This window comes from Lutjanus erythropterus, chromosome 12 (assembly GCF_056507025.1).
Source record: "Lutjanus erythropterus isolate fLutEry1 chromosome 12, fLutEry1.hap2, whole genome shotgun sequence".
In the NCBI taxonomy this organism is placed as follows: Eukaryota; Metazoa; Chordata; class Actinopteri; order Lutjaniformes; family Lutjanidae; genus Lutjanus; species Lutjanus erythropterus.
In genome coordinates this window covers 32,944,802-32,968,859 of record NC_139328.1, presented here as the reverse complement: position 1 = coordinate 32,968,859, position 24,058 = coordinate 32,944,802, and the positions used below count along the sequence as shown (strand labels likewise).

General features: G+C 39.5%; 1 protein-coding gene across 1 annotated transcript in view; it reads left to right on the top strand.

Moving 5' to 3' along the window:
• Positions 1–24,058, top strand: part of LOC146318276 (astrotactin-1-like) — a 425,337-nt gene that overhangs the window by 181,006 nt on the left and 220,273 nt on the right. Inside the window, exons 6-8 of the mRNA XM_084732515.1 lie at positions 792–941; positions 3,487–3,636; positions 13,740–13,907. Of these exons, the coding sequence (XP_084588641.1) occupies positions 792–941; positions 3,487–3,636; positions 13,740–13,907 (468 nt within the window). The remainder of the gene's footprint in view (positions 1–791; positions 942–3,486; positions 3,637–13,739; positions 13,908–24,058) is intronic.

The following is a 24,058-nucleotide window of genomic DNA, read 5'->3' as shown; positions in this document are numbered from 1 at the left end:
TGGAAGATGGAGCCCTAAAAACTCTGCAGCCACAAACCTTGTTTTTTTCAATTGTGCCTCGACACATCACCATGCAGTTACACATGCATACAACAAATGAACTTATAATGAAGTCCAGGCCATATTAAGTGTTTATGCAAAGGATGCCACAGGAATTGGAAACACTGACCCACAATGATAAGGCGTATGTGCAAAAATGACATGTAACAACAGCTCTCGCTTTTAGTCAGCAGACTAATTTGCCTAATCTTTTCTATCCTTAGACTGCAGTGAAACTGTAGACAACAACGGGCTGAGTGAACCTTTTAGTTCCTTGAAAAGTAGTTCCTGGAACTAAAAGTTCTGGGTGCTTTTGGTGGAAATGTGGCCTATGAGAATATCATGGCTTGTCTGCTTTTAGTTCAGTCAAGGATTTACTGTATATCAATGTACTCTTGGATTTGTAAATGCAATGGCTAAATCAAGAGTTGTCCCTATGTAAACCAGTATACTCATGGAAAAAAAAAGTTGTTTTCAAGCCTTTCTTTAATGCATGAAACCGTGAACTTTCTGCTTGGCTTCGATGTCCATTAGCCTACATTTCAATAATTGATTGAAGAAAACTTTCATACTCTGATCTGTTTCCACACTGAGTCCAGCAGCGGCTTCATCGTCTTTCCTGGCTTTCACTGCCATCTCTTTGAGGCCAACTTGAGGACAAAGTCCCCAACTATTGGTTCAGAACTTTTTTTTTCCAATATCCTCATTGCAGGTGTATTTTTTTTTTATTTCTTTATGTGTGAATCCAACAGCGGGTTCAACTTTCTTGAACCCAGACGGGGACTCTGGGACGGAGGCAGACAGCGAGCCTCAGCTGGCCTTTTACACCGACCCAAACCGCAGTCGCCGCCGGAGTCGAGGTATGAGAAATGGTAACGCCAACAGCGCGTGGGGCTCAGGGGGTAAGGAGGACTCATACACCTACAGACAGTTTATCCCGCCGTCTGATGGTATTACCATCGCCACGACGCATGACAAGTAACCTTTACAGTGCATAGAGCAGATGGATGGCTCCAGTGTTGTGTTTGTGCTCATGATTCTGACTCCTACAGGACTGTACACAGATTTTGTGCATACAGATGTGTATATAAATAAGTGTGTGTAGAATGTGTTACCAGTGGTTGTGAGCATGTATCACTGATCTCAATGCATCTGCATATCATCTTGTTGACTGAAATCACACAAGACGACGAGATCAAAGGTTTTAAAGTGCAGAACGTTTTGATATAAATTGCATCTTATCACATGAAAAGCACCATATTTTGAAATAATATTACACCCAAATATTATTTCTCAGGAGGATCCAGTGCAAATGCTGTCAAAGTGAAGTGGTGTAGCATGCTTTATCTGTCCGCATGCCATGTCCTTGCAGCTTTGATGTACAGTAATGGTGTGTGGAAGAGAGATGTAGGGAGGCTCTAAAAAAAAAAAGAGAGGAAGAAAAAAATGAAGAGACAATGCCCTCAAAATAATAGCTGCTGTCAGAAGGCGTTACAAGGCTTTACAACGCCTCCAAGCCAATTATACCTCCGTCATGTGCACAGGTGTCACAAACACAGCGAAGCCTCCAGAAGTGTAGCCAACACCTTTAATTAGAGCGAGGCTTAAGAATAGAATGAAGCGGTTGCAGCTCTGCCGTAACTCTGTTGTTTAGATCCAGAGGACAGGATGATTCATGAGGCATGACAGAAGGATTTCTTCAAGTCGGATGAGTGATGAGAGCAAGAAAGATAACATTAAAATAAGCCATGTTTTTATGTAACAGCCAAATGCATAAAAAAATGTCCAAAAAATAAATAAATAAAATTTAAAGGAGAAATATGTATATTTACTGTACTAAATAATAAAATGACCATGATATGTCATTAGAGATTGTGGCTTATCTGACAACAATGCAGTATGTTGTTTGAATTTCAATTTCTGAGCAGAAAATATGTTATTATTTGCCACTTTCACATTTATTTGAGTGAAAAACGATGCTGAATATTTGCAGAATGAGTAAGTGTCTGTTTATGAGCCGTGAGAAATCATTAATAACCTTTTTGAAGGAGTGATGTTTATAACCGTTAAATTAAGCAGTATATTAATGGAGTTTGGCAGGCACTAAGGCAGGCAGCCACTGAACTCCAACTCCAGAGTGTTTTGTTTTTTTGTTTTTTTTTCAGAGCAGTGGGATTTTGTTTTCAGGATAATGGACTTAGCTTCAGTCGGATGATATTATCGGCCTGATATAGTCATGTACGTTGTCTGATTTTTTATTTATTTGTTTTCATAGCCTCGGATTTGGGTTTTACATCCATAAATAAAGAACATTGGCTGATATATAAATATCGGAAATTTTTTCACTCCCTAATATTGATATCTGTCCCAAAATCAAATATGAGTTGTGTTGTACTTTACATCAACAGACAACTGACAGTTAAAAACAGCTGATCAGTTTATGGTGTAGGACTCATTGACACATGTTATGTTCAAAGTATAATGTGAGGCTCATCTTGTGCTTGTGTTCAGTGTCGAGTCTGGGGAGGAGGGGGCGGGTGGGAAACGACAGCGTCAAGCATAGATCATATATTTAATAGGATTTAAACCATCTATGGCTCCAATTCACTTCTCATTTTTGAAAACTAGGATTTCACATATTTCTCCTTTAAAAAAAAGATGTCAAAAAGGTGAAATTACGCCCCACATCCAGTTTCGGGCTAAATGACTTGATTAAATAAACTAGCTTTCTACATAATACGATAGGTCAGCTTTTTACTTTGGCTTTTGTTTAAAGAACTGCCCTGGGCAGCCTCTGAATGAGAAAGTTCTGCCAGAGTAATTTAAAAGTGACAATGTAATCTGGAGTTATTCTGCTAGTGAAAAAATATCACTTTAAACAAAGTGTGAGTGGCTTTATTCAAGGTCACTGTGACTTTTTTGTGTATGTGTGTGTGCATGTATGCATGCCCCTGTGGGTATGAGGTCACATTTAACACTTTGTGTGTTGCACTCTGGAGTAAAAGAGATAAGGGAAGCGTTCTCGCTCTGGCAGAGAGGGAGAGCGGAGGAAAGAGGGAAGGTTGCAAAACAACCTCTGAACCATTTTTATTTAGGCCCATGTCTCTTTCTTCCCCCCCACATCCCAGCGTGGATGTTAATACCCTTCAAAGGTAAACCTTATTTCTGTGCCACTGAGCTATGCCTCGTCTAAACCTCCCAAAGGCTTGAGGTTTTTGATCCAAAGGTCCTTTTCATGGGCGCTAAGCCCATTTTTTGGCTTGTTTGTAAAATGACTCCCTGTGTAGGCAGTGTGTGTATGTGTTTGTACGGTTGTGTGCATGTATGTTTATGGTATGGAGGGGCTGCGGGGGGAATGAAAAGCGGTCACTGCTTCACGTATCTCTGTGTGTCGTTTGTTGTTCCCACCCCGCCCCGCTCCCTCCCCTGTGCGTTTGTTTCCAGCAGCAGGTTCCCCGCGGAGCCCCATCAATAAGACCACCCTGACTCTGATCAGTGTCATCAGCTGCGTGATCGGCCTGGTTTACTCCTCTCACCTCTCCTGCAGCCTCTCAGTCCGGGTAATCCTACATGTGCCGGAGCACCTCATCGCTGACGGTAAGGCTTTGTGGAGGCAGCCTTTCGACACACACATACACACACACGCACCTCTGTGGGCACACAAAGCCCCGGGGGGCTGAGCTGGCATTTTTCCGCCGCTCTCTGGGGAGTTCAGCTCGCTGTATCTCTCGAACCGAGCGCCCGTGTTTTTTGCGGTCGAGCTGCCGATTTGCTTTGCTCTCTCAAAGACAAAGGTAAATGTCAGGTCGAGCGCCCCCCTCCCCGGCCTTCCCATGTGAGACCGCACAGCAAATGTGCCCTCAAAGCATCAGAGCACATTGAGGCCAGGTCGCAGTGACCACCCGCAGCAAACCCACCATCATTCTTCCCCTTGTACTTTCTGATATGTTGAACCACCTCGCTAATGAATTTCAATGTAGCACCTGCAGAAAAAAAAAAAAAAAAAAAAGCACTGCGGGGGCCAAGCGCCAGCTCCTGCTGGCTCATTGGCATTTTTCAGCTGTCACAGGAGTGAGCTGGCAGTCCAGATATATTATAGACTGTGACTAGGCTCACTCATCTATCATCTGGAGGTCTGATTTGATTCGGAGCGCTGCTGCTTTCCGGTGGTATGCGCTGGCCTGCCAGGGAGATATTAAAATTCCAGCGAGGCGTCCAGGGAGGGAACTTTGAAAGGAGAGATGAAAGATGGCGAATTCGCCTGTTGAATTACAAAACTGGGATCGATTTAGAATGTTTCCATAAATGTCTCCACAATCTCATCAGACTTGATTTGATGTCATGGTGAATCAGATGAAAATCTGGATTCTACCACTGGGGAAAGAAGCTATTAATGCCAACAGCTGCGCATGTGTCTGTCTTCAAATACAGTGAAGAAAGGAACAGAAATGTAGAGTCACACCTTTCTCCTTGGCTTTTCACAACAGGGAAAGTAATCATCTGGAGATATTTGTCTGTTTACGCAGGATAACAATATCTCCTGCTATTCAATATACATAAAAAAAGTCAGGACAAACTTTTCTGTATGACTAACTTGTAGATACTCTAAAATAGACTCTGTCTGAGGTCTATCATCTCAAATTGTGTTTTGTGGAACCAGGGGTTCTGCTACCCTCTGTGTCTTGTCTGAATCATGTCAAAATTGCATCTAAAACTAGAATAGCACTCTACGAGCGCAGACCACCGAAGCCCATAGTTCAGTCACTCATCACGCAAATCTGCAAACACAACTAGGGATGTTCCTGGCGATTAATTTGCCTGTTGATTAAAAGCAAATTTTAATTCAGACCAGTCGACGACCCAGAAGACTCAGGAGGCAGTTAAATTTGAGCAAAATTTATTAATTGATGTTCCACAACATATTTAGAGCTACCAAAGCCGTTAATCACATTCTACAGTATCTTAATTGTATTTTAAATGCCACTGAAATGTGTGGGTTTTTATGGCATGCAAGACAAACACTTCCGTCACATGACATACACAACATAGTTGTTTTAACCCAATCTTTTCCTAACCCTAATAAGTAGTTTTATTGACTAAACCTAAAACTGCGACTGTTTTATGATATTAATCTTGTGTAATGTTACATGAGTTATGTCACATGACCTTCATAACATGTAGTTAAGGTCTAGAAAGCCTGCTGTGGCTGGTGCTCTCCACCCTTTATATATGTATATTGTTTTGGAAGATATTCTGGTGTTCAGGTATTAGCATGTATAGAAGTAATTATTAACATTTATATGAAACATTTTCCACTCAGTCTACATCTACTTTTAAAGACCAGTGTATAGGATTTAGTGTCATCTAGCGGTGCGTTAGCCACGAAACTTGCGAGCAGAAGACTGAATCTAGATCCTGCGTTTGGTTTGTCCATTCTGGGTTACTGTAGAAACATGGCTCCCTCTTTGGATATCAGTGTAAAAAACACCTTGGGCCTCATGCAAGAACGTTTTCGTATTCTTATCTTAAATTTCTCCAGTTTTTGGAATTTTTTGGTATGAAAGGCTCATACGAACACGCCATGTCAAATTCAACAAACGCTCGTAACTTAAGAAACCTGTGTAAATTTTCAACCATGCATGAGACTAAATTAGCATAACTAACGCCCCAATAATGCCATATATGGCTGTGCTTCCTGCTTCACATGTCAGGAATTATATTACAATTTTAAATGTAGTCAAACAGGATAATTATGAAGTGTCATTTATGAACTGAAAAACCTGTTTGGATACCAGCAGACTGACTGCACATGACTCTAGGACAGGTCTGGACCACTTGTAAATTGTGTTCGTGTCTGAAAGGAAATTCAGAATACGAGAAAATCGGTGAATGTGACAAATTCTCCTAAATCATTCGTACGCACCACTTAAGAACAAATCTGTACATACGAGCGGTTCTTGCATGAAGCCCAGTGATTCTTTTTGAAGTAACGAAAACATACCTATGACCTACTCTTCCATTGCTGCCATATTCTGCCAATGAATGCCCGTAGAGCTTACACACTGGAGCCTTAATTATCCAATTTGATTTTACCAAATTTCTGCATAACAGCCCTATTTAGACCCTGACTGAAGTGCTGCACAGTGGTGCTTAAACCGGCCCAGTGCCCACTCCACTTATTCAAGTCCATTCTGGCATATGTGGCCTCCTGTGAGAGCCACACTTGAGGTGTTGATGAATATCTGAAGCGAGTTGGCTTCTGTTTCATATTCAGATTTTTTTTTTGTTTTTGTCAGAAGTCAGTAAGTACATTATTTTTTTGCCTACACCCACTAAGCATGTTTATTATGTTTTATATTAGAATCCCTTTAATGATGCAAAAACAAAAATATTTCACACCCATGCTTGCCAAAGACATCAGATACATAAACTGTGCCATAAAAACAGGAACATCGCTGATTGGTGTCTCAACTTTGAAAGTTTATCTTTGCAATTTTATGACTCTCCGCAATCAAGCAAACAAGATGTGTCCGGCCATTTGCAGCGTGTGTGCTCCAGTTTTAAAGGGATCATCAAAGGGGATGGCACTAACTAGGGCACACGGAGCTCGCCAAGAACTCATTAAATATGCTCGGGTTAGCAAATGCCCAGTGCATCCCATGTTTGCAAATGGACAGGGCTTTGGTCAATGAGTGTTGCTGCTAATTTACAGAGATCAAACAGCGGATAACTCTGAGGATCAGGTGTTAGGCGACGGTGACACCTGCTGTGTCAGGTGACCAGGGACCTCTGTCTCCCAGTAAAAAACTCATGACTGTGATTGTTATAGAGTCCAATTAAAAACAGACTTTTTCCAGGCATTCGCAAACCAACTTTGGGAAACATTTCACAGAAAAACCTGCTTGGCTCCCTTCAGTAAAGTAAAGCCTGTGACCAGTCAGTCTTAAAGGGACAGATCAGTGTGGGTTGCAGAGTTTTGGCGATAAGAGCTGTGGAGATGTCTGCCTGACTAATATTGCAATTGCGATATGACGTAATGATAATTTTAGATCATGATTTTTATTGTGATCAAAAAACATGTTAAAATGATGATGATTTTTTTTTTTTTTGCAGCAAGATGTTTTTTAAAGCCTACATTTATTGACACACATTTTACCTTTAACAAATGTTGCACCTCTTGCGATTTGAAAATTGCAGAAAGCCATATTGATTAATTATGCAGTCCTATTTCCATTATAATGGGATGAAATGGCACTTATCCTTCTGTTTCCAGAGATCATGACCCAGTTGCTCAAGATAGTCCACAGACCTTGTTGTGAGCTGTTTTATGTAAGAAAAAAAAGCATGAAACTGCTTCCAACAAGGTCTGTGAATTAGTTTTATTTTTATGTATTGCTTTTGTATTGTCTATTCAATTAATCAGAAACTGTTTTTATAATCTATTAATGTTTTTGTGTGTGTCTTTTTGTTTAAAGAATTTTTTATTTTATTTTTTTTTTCTGATTTTAGCTTCTTAAATGCGAATATTTTCTGGTTTCTTTACTCCTCTCACAGTAAACTGGAAATCTTGGGGTTGGGGACAAAACAAGACATTTAAGGATGCCAGCTTGGGTTCTGGGAAACACTGATCAACATTTTTTGTTTTCTGACATTTTACGGACCAAACAACTAATCAATTGATTAAGAAAATAATCAGCAGAGTAATCAATAATGAATATAATCATTACAGGAAAGACGTGAGACATGAAAGACAGACGGAGCACGTGGACGTACATCCTTTTGCTCCCCATGTTTGGACCGATTTTTCAACTGACAAGACTGTGACAGGATTAATTCACTGTTTAAATGAACTGAGAAAGTAATCATTAGGTGCAGCACTTGACATCTCCACAGCTACAATTCTGCAACTCACACCAAAACAACTTAGATGTATAAATAGCAACACAGCCACACTACAACCAGTCATACGCCTGAAAGTTTAAATTCACATCAAAAACAAACAACATCTCATTTATAGTCATACCTTTCCATTAACCTTCCAGTTGGCTAGTAAACAACTTGTAGCTAATTTAGGATTAAAGGGTCCTTAAAGGCTGGTTGCAGATGCAGAGGAAGTGTTGACCTGACACGGCGGTGCAACTGCAGTCCAATCATGTTGCTTCATTTGTGTCACTTTGTGCAGCTAATAATAGTACACTTGTGAAGCTGGAGGTGGAGGAGTGCAGTTTGTGTTCAAATGAGAATGAGAAACTGTTAATTAACTGTTAACTGTTGATTCCACAATTGTACAAAAGTTTTTTTTTTTTTTTTTTTGTCTTAATGTTGACATGGTTTCTTTTTTACGTACAGGGTTTGGATAAAGTCCTGAAAGTTTGGGAATTAATTAAAAGGAAAATTAACACTTTTCATGTGGATATGCACTTAGATTTGATGGTAAATGTAGTCTTTTGAAGCAATGAATTCCTCAGTATGTGCTACAGTGACCAAGAAAATGAGTTCCCCTACACAGAGCCATGCTGGCAGCCCCTACATGTACCAGGATCCATTGTGCATTGGAGATGTAACAATCCATCAATCTGGATTTCAAATGACATGTCCCTGTTCACTGTACATTATCCTGCTTATTACATGGTTACTTACCAAAAAATATGTGAATATTTGGCACACATTATATCACAATCACACAAAATATCAATTTTAATTTTCTATGACTTTATTTTGTAATAGTGACCTGGTCAGTGTACAGTGTCCTGCTTGTTACATGGTTATGTAGCAAAAGAAATAAATAATTTGACACTAAATATGAATTTTAAAATTATTTCAGTATATATACAGATATAACAGACTTCAGAATGCTGCCACTGACCAAGGCAACGCAAGTTTATTTATATGCATCATTCAGACGTGTTTGAGATCATTAAAAACAGAAGCTAAATAAACAGTTAAAAACATATCAATTGCATTTAAAAAGCAAACATAATACAAAAGCAACAGCAGACAAATACAAAAACAATAGCAGTAAACATGTTTTAATGTTTTAAGCCCTGATTTAAATGAGCTGACAGTTTCAGCTCAGGTATTCTGGACCAATCAGGATCAAGTATTTAACAAAGGCCATGTAATTAATTGATTCAACGATCAATGATCCAATACCATCAATACAAAGTGAACGTGTCGATCCATATTGAAGTCAATTTAAAGTAAGTTTACTGCACTTACAGTTATGTAGAATTATTTATGTGTTGTTGTTTTTTTATGGCTAAAAGCAGAAAAGAAAGGGGCAGCAGCCTCTGTAACTACAACGTTTAAATTGTGGTATGATATCGTCTCATGTGAGGCACAGACCCCTGAACTGAATCAAATCAAAATCATATTGTGGAAGATTTCGTGATATCAGGAAATATTGTATTGTTTTCTGTAGGAATGTGTAGGATTAGTCGACTACACGATTAAACATCACCACCCTCACTAGTTGGCACCAGAAATACTAGTTGGTTAAACTATTTATTGATATTTTCTTCATGTGTTTTGCCAGGTAACTGTTGCCTCAAGATGTTATGCAGCCGGCCACCACTAGTCGGGGCTGCAGCCTTTCTCGCCCAGCACATATGCCCTGATCGCCTAGGCAACCCCAGACGTTTTTATCGGCAAAGTCGGACAGATGACAGCTTTTAAAACCAGCGTGGTTTGGCAGTGCTTTGATATAGAAATTGAAATAAGGTTGAATGTAGTCTGTGACAGAATAAACCGATAAATCACCACTCTCCTGAAGGAGCATGTGACCACATTCAGCACAGACATGGACATTAACCTGCAAGCAGAGCAGCTGCTACTGCTAGTACTGCTAACGTTAGCCACTCTGTGTAGCAGGCTGACAGCTAACGTCAGCTTCGGGTGAACAATGTTAATATTGTGCGGCACAAAGTGGCACACATTTCAGCAGCATTTGAAATATGATTTGGTGATTGTAGACTGTGAGTAACAGCTTCAGATGGCTCTTAATACTCACAATATTATTTTCTGAGTGTCTTTCTGAGTGTTTTCTTATTGTCAGACTAGTCGACTAGTCCAAATTAAAGTTTGCATTTAATCAACAGGAAAATTATTCTCCAGGAACATCCCTAGTTGTCTGTATCATGATGGAAATTGTGATTTCCACCCCTATTGTGTTCTTGGGATCTTTTTATGCCCACGTTTCTACGTAGAACTTCACAACATCAAGAACAGATTTTGCAGAGTGAAAAGTGACTCACTGACAACAACAAAGGACATTTACCTTCAACAGACTTGTCACTGACATAAAAACTTTTACCTTCAGAGATTGGTTGCAGATGCAGAGTATGTACTGTCCTGCCCCTGGAGTGCAACAGTAATCCCATCATGTTGCTTCATTTTTGTCACTCAGTGCAGCTAATAATACACTTGTGAAGATCGGGGTGAAGCAGTGCAATTTGTGTTACTTTTGCAATTAAACGAGAAACTGTTAACTAACTGTTACTTGTTGTTTTGGTTTGTAATTGTACAAAAGGTTTTACTAATAATGACGACGTGGTTTCTTACAAGATTCTTACAAAGTCTTGAAGGTCTTGTAAATGCTTAATTTTAACAGTTACGTTTTCAAGGTTTGGAACATGCTTGACTTTCAACATATGCCTTGATTATTGCTTGATTTTCAACATAATCTGTCATTTTATTTATCAGTCCTGAGGGGTTAATTAAGTATCTAATATTGTACAATCACACATTTAAACCAAAAATCTTTTAATCAACATTTGAACATTGGTCCTGTCATCATATTTGTCATTTATAGATCTATAAAGTCCACCATTAGTACAACAAATCAAAGTTAGTAAGACCTGTTGGTAAAGTGACATACATTGAATATACATTGATTGCTGTTGTTATAAAACTTCCCTCCATTTTGCTCTGCGTTCAAATGATATTATGGTACCTGGTGGAACCTCTATTAACTTTATTAATTCTCCTTTCATTTGCTGTACATTGATATGCTGTAATTAGGTATGCTGTGTGCTAAGCTTGTCTACGCTGAAAAGAAAAACACATTTTGAAGATGTTTAAAGACATTGCTGGGGAAACTGTAAAAACAACATATAATTATGTCTTGAGTTAGCTAATCTTAGCAAAGCTAACAAGCGACCTGATCATTTTGAAGACATTAGCTATCATATTTAACTAGTTCGCTAATAATTGGTTAACTAAGCAGCTGGCTTTTTGCTAATGTTAGCTATCTGACATAATTAGCTCAGTTACTTTTGATGTTGATTAGCTAATTAATTAGCTAGGATTTTGCTAACATCAGCTAACTTAAATGAAAAATTAAATTCAGTCATCATTTATTCATCATTATGCTGTTTGAAGGTCAGGTTTATTTTTTTAGTCCACAAAACTCTGGAGTTTCACAGGAAAATAGCATTGCAGAGTCGGCAAGACACTGGAAGTGAATGGTGACCAGGTTTCAAATGAAAAAAACAACCCCTAAAATACATAAAATGCCTTCCTTACTGTTCATATGGAGTAATCCAAGTCTCCTAAAGCTCTGACATGCTGTTCAAACATAGTCACAACACACACACACAGAGTTGTGTGACTGTGGCTCCAAGCTAAGGATTTACAGTGAAGATTCAGGCTAAAAGGCTAAAAAGTCAACTTAGAATGTTGGGGCTAAGTCCATTTTTGTGACCAGTTTGGTGGTGACCTGTTTTGTCCATTCAAAACTGGTCAGCATTTACTTCCATTGTTTGGGAGATTCTGCAGAGCTGTTTTCCTATGAAGCTCTAGCAGTGTTTTGTGGACAAAAGAACTATACTTAAGTCGAAGTGATGGTGAGTAGATAATAACAGAACTTTAATTTTTGAGCCTTTAAGATGTCACTGTGTACAGGAAACAGGAAAGGAGAGAGTTGGCCGAGGTTCTGCACTTATGGACTTATGAAGGGTCAGTTGCATTTGTAGTCCGATTCACTGCATGCACATTGGAGATGTAAGTACTATCTACCTTTTTTAAGTCCCAGGGAAACGAGAACAACCTCCAGCCTACACGCTGATATCGGCAAATTAGCACCTGAGATGCTAATGGCACGAATGTGAACAAGCTAACAGCTGCTACGGTTTCTTTTGCAGTGATGTGGTCATTTTAATGCCAGAGCTCGCCTCTCGACGTGTGAACGTTCCTTCAAATCAAGTTGAACTTGACATTATTTTCAAGCAGCACTGTCACTGCATCCTGGGTTTGTGATTGGTTTACAGAAATGCAAACAAGACAGGGAAGCATTTTTTTCCCTTATAGCAGAATGTGTATGCGTGGAGCCAGACCTTCTCCAGTGTTGAGTGCTGTGGAGAGAGGTCTGGCTGTGCGAGACTGGAAGGTTTTGATTTAGATACTCTCGAAGTGCTTGAATTTTACTCTTAAAAAGTACAAATCCTGTGGGTAAAACTGCAGAGTAGCCTGAAGAAGAGTTTCAAGAGTAAATTTTCCCACAGACCTTTAACCAAGTTACCTTCCACTTACCCTGACCAGGGCATGTAGCCAATTAAATTCATGATGTACCATCCTAAACATAATTGAATTAAATGCACACAGCATGTGAAGTCACTGGCTCAGCAAGAATTCATGAAAAGGAGAGAACCCCATGATATAATTTCCCACTGCACCGATGAGAAGGACAAAAACAACAGGGTTTATCAGTAAACCTGTAGCCAAACACTCAAATCCTTTTGCATACATTAAACCATCCAAACCACACTTACATGCGATTCATTTATTTATGACATTGTCTGAACCTTCACCATTTGCAAATATTTATTCAAACGGCATGAAAAATATGAGCACAAAATTGGATTTTCTTCACGGTTACCTCCCTCCTCCTGGTGCACGTGTTTGGCTGCAGGGCAGCAAAAAGTGGATGCCTCAGCTGGCTGCCTGTGGTTACTGATAATAACCAACATAAGTGTTAGCCTTGTTATTAAAGGTGTTGTTTCATGGAAATGTTTCTCAGTGTGTGGCTAGTTTTTATCTTTTCGGTTCCGTAGCTGTCAAGGTTTGTCATCTTGGCTGGATCTCCGCTCCCGTTTTAATGATTCTAAGTAACAAGCATTCCTTTTCAAATATCACAGCAGCAGTTGGGAAGGTTGTTTGAGGCTTTTATTGCCATGTTTGTTGGGTCAGGTTCATCTGGAAGCCAATTAAATCCTCGGCTGGAATTTTCTCATCAAATATTTATTTTCTGCTTTTATCAAACCGTTTTATTTTGAAGGTTTTTTAAAACACTCTGTGTGTTGGAGTGAGTTTTTTCTCACCGCGAAAGCACCACTCGAGCAATCAAATATTGTGCCTGCTGTCTTTAATTCAGTGGAAAATAATTTAGTTGCAAAGTCAAAGATAAACTACGTATCTGTCCTTTTTTCTTCTCACTTTAAAAAAAAAAAATATTGACAGAAAACTCAAGGGACGTTTTCAAATGGTAAAATCTAGTTCCAGCCAAAATATGTTTTTAGTGTGCACCTTTTTTAGTATTGTACTTACTCTCCTTCCTACCTCCCCCCACCTCCACCTGCTACATATTCATCCCCTCTCCACACTCCTTTGCCCCCTTCCCGATTCCTCCTTACCTTCAACCTTCTGTCCATCTTTCATTTCTCCTGTCTGAATCTTCCTTCTGTGTCTGTGGACCCTCTCCTCAGGATCAAGGTTCATCCTGCTGCAGGGGAGCCAGCTGGACGCCTCAGACTGGCTGAACCCGGCTCAGATCTTGTTGTACTACCAGCAGAACGCCAGCGGGCCCTGGGTCAGCGAGCTGTGTGGACGACGCCTCCTGGACCCCTGCGAGCACCAGTGTGACCCGGAGACAGGTGAGACGAGAACCACAACATAAACAGCTGTCAGGGCTGTTACCATGGAAACTTCCATGGAGAATACAGTAATGTTACAGTGGGTAAAACTATGGCTTACTTTTTCATGCTTGCAATTTAAACCTATTACTTACACCCACATATTTTACGTATTATGACCTCTGGAGTTTATCTGCTTTTACACAGTGGTGGGCTTTATTCCAAAACTGTTATTTAAACTTTGTTTAACCTGGCACTTCTATAAATAAAACCCTGTTTCATGGGGGAAAATGCTGCTGACAAATAAAAAGTGAGTAAAAAAATCATTATGAGCACAAGGTGAAAATGAAAATGTGACTAAAAGGTGAACAGAGCTCAATCTCAAAATAATGACTTAGTAAAAAAGTTATTTTGAGAAAGTTTCTCATTATAACGAGGTATAGGGTGCTTTTTTTCATCACATTGGGCTTCATATGGAGAGAAAGCCCATGAACAGCAGAACAATAAAACTTTTGATGGAGCAAATATGTGCATATGATGTGGATCTAGCTGTTTGTCACTGTTAACAGAGACTCCAGTCTGCAGTGTAAACCACAGAATTGTAGAGTCTCATAATTCATGATCAAAGAAAGTTTACACCACGTCGACTCTTATCTCCATATTCACACACTTTCCTGTCTCTCGCTCTGTCTGCTGGAAGTTGACACTTCAGCCTAGTCCACGCGGACACGGGTATTTTTAAAAATGGCGCTTTAGAACCAAAAAGACGAGCGTTCTGGCACCATTTCAGAAAACATCTCTGCCCATATTAACACGCCTTGAAATGCATATCACATGAAAATTTGCCTACAATTCAGTTACATTCAGTGGTGCATGCTGCAGTGACAAGGCAGGGGAACGTGACCACTGTGCACAGTATCCTCCTGGTAACACTGCTTATAGCCATGTGCTCCTGTAGTTGGGCTATTTTTTAAACTGCATTTGAACCGTTATTTGCATTACAGCAGACGTCCTTATGGGACGTTAGCCAGGAGCAGCCTTAAGTCCACGCTGGGTTATCGTCACTCTTCCCTTTCCTCACATTCAGATGGAAAAAAAAATACATTTGCACATTGTAGCATCATCACTTTTTCTGTTTGTGACCTGTTCAATTAATCAAATATGATTGCTTTAATTGGAAAGGTTCCATTACACTCCGTCTGCATATGAACATGTTTTTATTCATCGTAGCTATACAGTTTAGAATAGACTGAAGTGAAATAGAGTGAAAAATGGTGTACTCTATCTTGGTGCATGTGAGATTGAGTGAAGGCAGCAGTTGCTTGTTCTAAGCTGGTTTGATGACAGTGTTATGGAGCACAGTTTTGTTGTTTATTCCATCATTATTCCGACAGCTTACCAGGCTGCTTTGGTAGGAAACACAAGGGGCCTTTTCCAGGTATTGGCTTCTTGCAAAAGGCCTCCAGAGCTCACAGTGATTCTTGTTTCAGTGACCAGAAGACAGTCAGTCAGTCAGTCAGTCAGTCAGTCAGTCAGTCAGTTGCTGAATGAAGGAGCTTCTTTAATTGTTTACACTGTGACTAGTGTGACCACTGTGGTCCTCTGTACTGCGGGAGCCTACAATGGAAAATAGATTGCCTGGAGCAGTCGACCTGGTTTTCTCCAGGGGAGCTGTCTGCAGAGCTCATCAATTAGTTTGCATGTCTTCACTGTCAACTTCATTTGTACTGTGGGAAACAGCAGGGAGCCTGTTTACAGCATCTGATTTCAACTGGATGGATTTTATGAGCAAAAATAAAAGAAACTTTGACAAATAAAAGATACTTTAGAGACAGATCAATTTTGGCAGATACACTGTAATGGAAATGAAGTCTGACCCATACTGAATTCTTGGGGCTGATGCAGATACTGATATTCGGGAGTGAAAAAAATTTGGTATCAAGATATCAGCTGATATTCTTTATTTACATACATGTGATACAAAATGACATCAGGGCACTGAAAGGGTAAAATTTCACTGACACACACATTTTTAATAATTATAAATAGAATAAATACTACTAATATAATAAATATGAATGAATTAATTAATCTTTATTTTGACTTCTTTTATTTATAGATTAAGAAAACACAACTCAAACCACTTGAATGCAGAAAAAAAACAATCAAATATACATAAAATGCTGCCTAAAGTGAAAATAAATAGACCAACATAGGCCAATATAGCTGTCTTAGGCCATTATCAGCCAACCAATATATCGGTCTGGCACCAGAAATAAAAAAGTAGTGTATGCTGGGAAAAATTTGAGGCACTAAGATTTGGCAGAGGTTAAGAGGTAAATGCCAGCTTGCCAAAATGTGACTATCAGAGCTGCATTGTCCAGCCACACCGAACCCTAATCTGAGACAGTCCAAAATCTGCTGGGCTAAATATCCAGTAATTTCACAGGGAAAAAACAACAACACTGATTTCCCAGCAGCAGGTTCAGCGGCAGGAAAAACGGTCTTGTTCTTCCTGCAACTAATCACAGATGAAAATGAAAACGCATGTCTAATGGGCGCAGCTGCCAAACAACCTTTGCTTATCCGTAGCTTTCGTGAGCCTCCTTGCTGTGACCAGCTGGTGATCCAACTGATGCAGGAAATACACCTTTACAACTGTATCATCACTGGACAACTGGACGCTGGCGCAGAATAAAAGTTCAAGAAGGCTTTTATTCTGCTGTGACAAAGCACCACCATTTTTCTGTTTTACTTTGAGAGCTAAAACACATTGTAAAATAGGAGAAGCCATGTTCTCCCTCCAGTGTATTTTCTCTGTTTTGCTACCTTTGCACATCCGACATGACTCCTGCAGCAGCGGCTGCCACTCAGCCCTGTGCTCGCTGCTCCAAACTGCTGTAATGTGACTGAGAAGTCACGCTGCGGTAAGGAGACGGCTGACTAGGCTGAAAAACATGATGAATGTGATGTTGAATCAGTTCGAGACATTCTGCTTCTTGGTTTAGTTTAGTTGAATTAATCGATAGTGACTCGTGCGCACTTAGTTTTTCCAACTTAAGAAACTTCAGTAAGTGCCCTGTTTATGTTAGGGCTATGTTCACATTCAGCATATGACATTTTAAATATCTACTGTGTTTATCTATCAGTGTTACTGTGTTATTTTATCATCCAATCCATCATATCCCACTTTATATGAGTTACACCGTCTCTTGTTCATCACCAAGTTGGTATTGAATTGGATCAAAAACTGGTTTCAATATTCAATATCAATATCTTTTCTTCAGTTAGAGTTAGCAGATTGTGTTGTGGTCAATTTCCCCTGCTCTCCATGCATCTTGTACACTTCATGTCACTTGCTGACAGATCTGAACTGTGGTAATGTGCTGAGACCGCTGACTGTGAAAAGCAAAGTTGGCCATGTAACTTCTACAGTAAGTTAAAAGTTGGAAAAATAGGTCACATTGGCAAAAAAAAAAAAAAAACATGAACCAATTTAACCAAGTTAACCAACAGCCAGTGCTACCAAACTAAAACCAAGTTTTGAAGTGAACCATTGTGTTAACCTAAAGCTACAATATGTATGAATTCACACCCTTCCCCTTTTTCCATTGTTTAGTGAAAGCTTTTTTCTTTTTTTTAAGGATTTATAAATATGAAATGATGTAATTCATGAAATGTTTCGATTTGCTTTTTTTATTTGCTCTGTGCCAGAAAACACCCGTGTCACAACTTCAAACAATTAAAAGCTCTCAAAATACAACACCTACTGATAACAAAAGTGTAGAAATGTGCTGTTATAATAATCTTTCTTTTAAAAATTATTTATAGGAAAATGTTGGCCTTTTAAAGTTGTGTCCCACATTTCCATCAACTTAATCAGGCATAAAAAGGTTTAGCTATACCCTAAGCTCACCTGTCTCACTCTTAAAAAGGCAGGAACACTGCTCAAGCACTGGAAAACTTTCTACTTCTTTGGCAAATTCATTAAATAATATTGCTGTGTCTCAGCCGTTACATGTCAACTCTGTAGCCCTTCTCAGTCAAAGCTAAATAAGAATTGTGTATTTTGATCAGCATTAAGAGAACTCTGAGACACTTTAAAAAATAAAATGGCTACTCACGATGACTATGCTTTGAAACGAAAAAATGAAATATTCAGTCAACTTCGTAAGACGTCAGCTGCATCAGATTTGTCGGCTTGTCATCTAGTTTAATAGCCAAGAGTTTGATCTTTTAAAATGTATTATCACGGCATAATTGAAGGGTAAAAATTAAAACCCCCAGTTCTCAAGAATGAGTGACCAGTTTAGATTTCTGTGTATTGTGTTGTGCAGACATCCACTTTAGCATGTTAACCTGCTAGCTTTGGCCCATCCAGTCTCCTAATAAACCTTTTCGTGGCAAGTGTATTGTAAAGACAGCTGTTTACAATACATATAAGTTTTAGTATCATTGGTAACACACTACCATTGATGTCAAAATGGCTGCTCTGAAAAAAGGTCTATACAACTTTTTACCTCAAGAGGGGATAATCCGATAGTATAGCTCAGGCTCCCCTCCCTATTAGCTAACTATCTAACAGCAGCCACAGTTTGCAGCAGTTGGCGTTTTCTTTGGTGATATGCTGTCCTGCCCCTTTTTGTTTGGAGTCTGAATTCGACAAATGGCCAATTCCTGCATATTGCACCTTTAAAAAGAGTGAAGGAAAGATTCACACATTGAATCTGCACTCCAATGTTCACAGAAGCATCTTTTTTTCAGTCTTTCTGTGGCAGAGTGGTTGATGTTAATGTAATGGTCCTTATTTGAGTCCATACAGACTGAAAATCAGATGCCTGAAAATAGACATGTTTTTCAAAAGCAACTTCACTCTCCTCTTCTGTTGCAGTGCATATAGCTTGTTTTGTTGAGCACTGGAGTGATTGCTGAAGCACCATCCCACTATGGGTGGATGAATGATGGGTTGGAGGGAGGGATGGATGTACTGTAAGCTCGATGGTGTGCCTGAGATGCCTGATAAATGATACTTCAGGCATATTGAGGAAAAGCAGCATGTCGGGAACTTTTGATTGATGCTGCGTTATATGAATTTTTCTTTGTGACCTAAAAACTGAAAATTGGAAAAGTGCAGATTGAAAAGTAAACGCTAGCAACACAATACTTTAGTTTAATCTTTACTAGGCTCTCTGCTCGGAATATATATGTTTGCGCTTGTTATAAAAATTGCTCGCAGACACTGTCAGCTGAATACCTAACTGAGACGTGGATGCTGGGATTTTCAAAAGAAATGGCTTGGCTGTGTCTGGCGACTGCTGACTGACAGATGTGACACAGATGCATACTGGGTTAAAAAGTCACATTAGACCCTTAAATGTATGTTGAATCAATTTGAGTTAAGTTATTATTACAGAACAATCAAAATCAAAAGATACAGAGAAAAATTACAAGAGAGAGCATATGAAATACTTAGTGCAGAATACATACACACTTAAAATCAGGGCTGTGTGCAGATACTGTACATTATGTTTTATTCAAGCCACAGACCACATTCAAATTCCACATGATGAGAACAGTGTGCTGATAAAACAGAAATGTAGAACATTTTGTTGTTTAACAAGCTCTTTATCACCCTCTCTGCCAGTGAATGCATTTTGATCTCCCCTGCCTCCGAATTCACGATGAAGAACATGGAAGCCTGCAAAACCGAATGATATAATACATCAAATTATTACATCATACAGTTAGGAACAATTAAGCCTGACACGGATCTTTATTTCTTCAAGTAAGTCTCACTGTAGTTTTAAGCAAGCCGTCATGGTATAATTATTCACAAACTCTTTAGTTCAAGTTCAAGTAACCATAGTTCATGTTCTAATCGTTTTGTAGATAATAGTACAGTCGCTCAAATGATTTCCTATCATACATAAGCTTTTTTTTTTACCATTATGATCAAAAGCTGTCAAAGTAAGATGGTAATTATGACACCTTCTCTGTCCTCATAGTAATAAAAGCTTCTCACATACAAAAATAGCCCTGGCTTGAATAAAAGATATAGCTGTATAATACATAAGTTTAAATGAGTTCCTTTATGAAAAATGGACTTTGTTCGCATCAGATAAGCAATAAGCAATCGTGTTTACTTAGAAATCATAATCCGCCTCAGGTTACACACAGTAAATACATTTCTCTTTTGTTACTTTTAGTCTTGACTGATGATGAAACAGTGGTATGAAGATTCAGGGTGTGACTGAAAGCTACAGTCTAGATCTGTTCATATCATAAAAACATCTGTATTTGGATTTATATAGGAAGTAGCTGAGTCCTATGCCAGAATTTAATAGAAAACTGTTAAACTGTTTTTAGCTGCTATTAATATGCCACATATACACCGATCAGGCCTAAGATTATGACCACCTGCCTAATATTGTGTTGGTCCCCCTTTTGCTGCCAAAACAGTCCTGACCCGTCGAGGCATGGACTCCACTAGACCCCTGAAGGTGAGCTGTGGTTTCTGACACCAAGATGTTAGCAGCAGATCCTTTAAGTCCTGTAAGTTGCGAGGTGTGGCCTCCATGGATCAGACTTGTTTGTCCAGCAAATCCCACAGATGCTTGATCGGATTGAGGTCTGGGGAATTTGGAGGCCAAGTCAACACTTCAAACTCGTTGTTGTGCTCCTCAAACCATTCCTGAACCATTTTTGCTTTGTGGCACGGAGCATTATCCTGCTGAAAGAGGCCACAGCCATCAGGGAATACTGTTTCCATGAAAGGGTGTACATGGTCTGCAACAATGCTTAGGTAGGTGGTATGTGTCAAAATAACATGATAGTTTAAACATATTCCTAAATTAATCAAATAGTAAAACATTATTTGTCCCCCCCAAAAAGAAAAAATGTCTAAACTGAGTGTGTATATATTGTGACAAATCTGCATCAGGAAACTCAATTACTTCGATACTGAATAAAAAGTGGCAACTTGATGATAGTGAAGTTATAAGTCACATCTATTCTCCGTGGACATCAAAGATCTTTCCACAACTTTGAAGAAATAGTAGGGTTGTATGAGGTACTCAGCAAGAGTGATATTTAGTCTAATACAACAGTGATTTCCCACCAGAAAAGGCAGTGTAACAGCAAGGTAAAGCATTGAAATTATTCTAAATACAGCGTACACATAGGCGGCTAAGGTTGCTTAGCTTCTGTGCTAGAACTCCTCTGTGCTTCTCCAAACTGGGGACATACAAACCAGCATCTACTGAAGGTAATACACTGATTATCGGTAAGTGCCTCATAAAGGGGTACAAGGTGATTTATTACAGCCGGGTGTAAAATGAGATGTCGACATAATTCCCTCTTTAATTTATTGATTGTAATTATTTGAAGAGATAACCCAAATAATCTGAACAATCCCTTTAAGGAGGGAGTGATGTTTGTTGCATTGAGGTGTTTTTGCTGGTTTAAATGTATTTTGATTCGAGTGGGGAGTCCATGTCAAATGGGTGACAGGACAGTGAGAGAGTGAGCTGTAAATATTGCTGCAGAAATTCAGATGTTGTTCATATCTGTTCAGAATGCTTTATATGTTCATGTCAGAGTAATGTATTCATGCCTTCTGTGTGGGCGTATGTCAAGCATTTAACTCAGTAGACAATGGATTTCTGCTTAACAAACAAAGAAATACTGTTTTCCGTGCTAAGGTTAGTTCTGGAATTATTTCTGTCCATACAGAGGGCCACAAATCAGACAACTAAAGGTTGTTCTCTCTTTTTATAAACGGCTTTGGAAAGGACATTCAAGCAAAAATACACCTATATGCTGACAACACTGTGATTTCTGCACATGCTTCTTCCATAGTACAGGCAGTGCAAGAGCTTTCGACTGCATTCCAGTCACTATAAACTACTCTTCTGAGATCAAAATTGCTCAGAAAAACACTCAGAAAACAAAGTTCATGGTCTTCTCCAAAGCTCGCTCACGGTACGTTGATGATTTTAGCATTTCCAGGTCCAATGGTTGATCCATTAAAAGGCATCTCTTGTGCTTGAGTACTTGTGTATAGGAATAAATGACAAGGTTTTATTTAATGTACATTATTGCTAATCTAGTTTGGAAGCTCATGAAGATGATTGGCTTTTATTTGAGAGATAAATACTGCTTTACTTTCAGTACCAAGAAAAACTTTGTGGAAACTACTTTTCTGTCTGTGATTGATTAGGGTGACGTATGCAGCCTCCCCCAGTATACAGAGCCTTTACTCAGTGTACCATGCATCTCTGTGTTTCATTATGAATGCAAAGTCTTACTCACCATTGCATTCTTCATGATTTGGTGGGTTGGACGTCATTTACCCCTCCTAGAACAGAACTGGTATATTTTTATCTATGAAGCCTTACTGGGTAAACTTCCAGCCTACAGCTGTACCCTTGTCGATCTCAGCTCTGGTAGTTCTCAGCTATGTGGTTGAGTTTTGTTCATGTACCCCTATTTTGTACAGATCTGTGCATTTTTCTACTATGCATCTTGGCAAAAAAAGATCTAAAATTAGGCCCATTTATATCCATTGATGAATTTAGGGAGCATCATAAAGAATGTGGTGAGAAAGACATGTTTTTTTTCTCGAGAGGCGACTGTGTTTGAAAGGCTCTTCTTGTTTTACTGTGGACTTCTGTATATCATGTTGTATATTTCATTTTAAAGTGTTGTGATTTTGTGCTGCTGCAACCTTGGCCAGGCCTCTGTTGTAAAAGATATTTTTGGTCTCAAAGGGACTTCCTTGAAAATAAAGGTAAAATAAAGCCAATGTTGTTTTTTCATGTATTCCCAATAGGGATGAGAAAGACAGCGGCCAGAATGAGTCGATTTTACCTGATTTATCGGAAAGTCTGTGCCAGTGCGTCACTCAAATTATGAGTGCAGGAGGAAATTTCACATTTAAAGAGGAGGAGGTGTCTTCCTTGTTTTGCATCCATTATTCAGCAGCATAACTCTCCCCTGGGCAATACGGAGTGAGTTCTGAGACCTTTAAATGAATCAAAAAGCCAGGCCAGTGTGTTTCATGCCTGCCTTTCTTGAATTTCTGAGACTCACCCACACACCCCAAGCCACAGTATGCCTGCTCCTTAAAATGATATATGGACCAGCAGGACTGGCAGCAGGGCCTCAGTAATTGTATTGTATTTTTCATATGATGCATTCGTAATGAAACCATTGCATATGTGTGACTGTGTGTGCGCATAAGAGTGAGTGGAAGTGTGTGTGGGCTGCAGGGAGATTGCGGAGGTGCTATAGATAGCTTAAATCCAATCCTCATTTCTGCTGGAGGAGATACTGATGAAAACTGAAATGGGCTGCGACAATATCTCTGCTGCTCCTGCAAGACGTTAAAAGAGACGGTGGATGTCGTAGTGCGTGGTTCCCACGGAGCCCCTAAACCTGCGCGCCTTGGGAGCTGATGTTTACGGGCTCTTTTCACCACCTTCTCGACTAGAATGTGTGTGGGACTTTTATGGAACACAAAGAGACATGTTGTGCCTCTGGAGACACATGTTCCCACATCATAACATACTGGCTTGATTAATGTGACTGCATAATGGATCAACGTGTGGTTATCTGCCTGATGAGCTGAATAATTTTGCGCGCAAGTGACACAACAGCGCGCGAAAACAAACATACTTCCAGTGCAGCTGTTCCTGCCCACACAACAGATCAAGAGTTCCAGGCTATTTAAGGGCAGTCTCTACATTTTGCTCAGCCTGGTTGCCCTAAATACAGCTTGTTTCTATGTGTTTTTAAGGGTGACAAATAGCTGGGTGGGATGTGATGAAAATAAAGTGTGAGCCTTAGAAACTGGCTCACCGCCTGTATATTGAGTAATTAGGCAATGTAACACCTTGCAAGTGTAAAACAAGTTTGAGCTGAGTGCCGTGACCTTAGAGCGCGATGAAACGGCAATTAAAGCAAGATGAGGCGTTCAGTATTGTTCAGCTGCTGTGCAATAAATCTAAATGAAATGCTACAGCTCCTGTCATCTCACTGCTTCTCCGGCAACACTGTTTTTTTTTTTTTTTTCTTCTGGACGCGGTTTAGACCGTTATTCAACATGTAAAATTGCCTTTCTAATGTCAAACATTTTAGCTTTTTCGCTGCTTATTTTACAAAGCAGCAAGGTA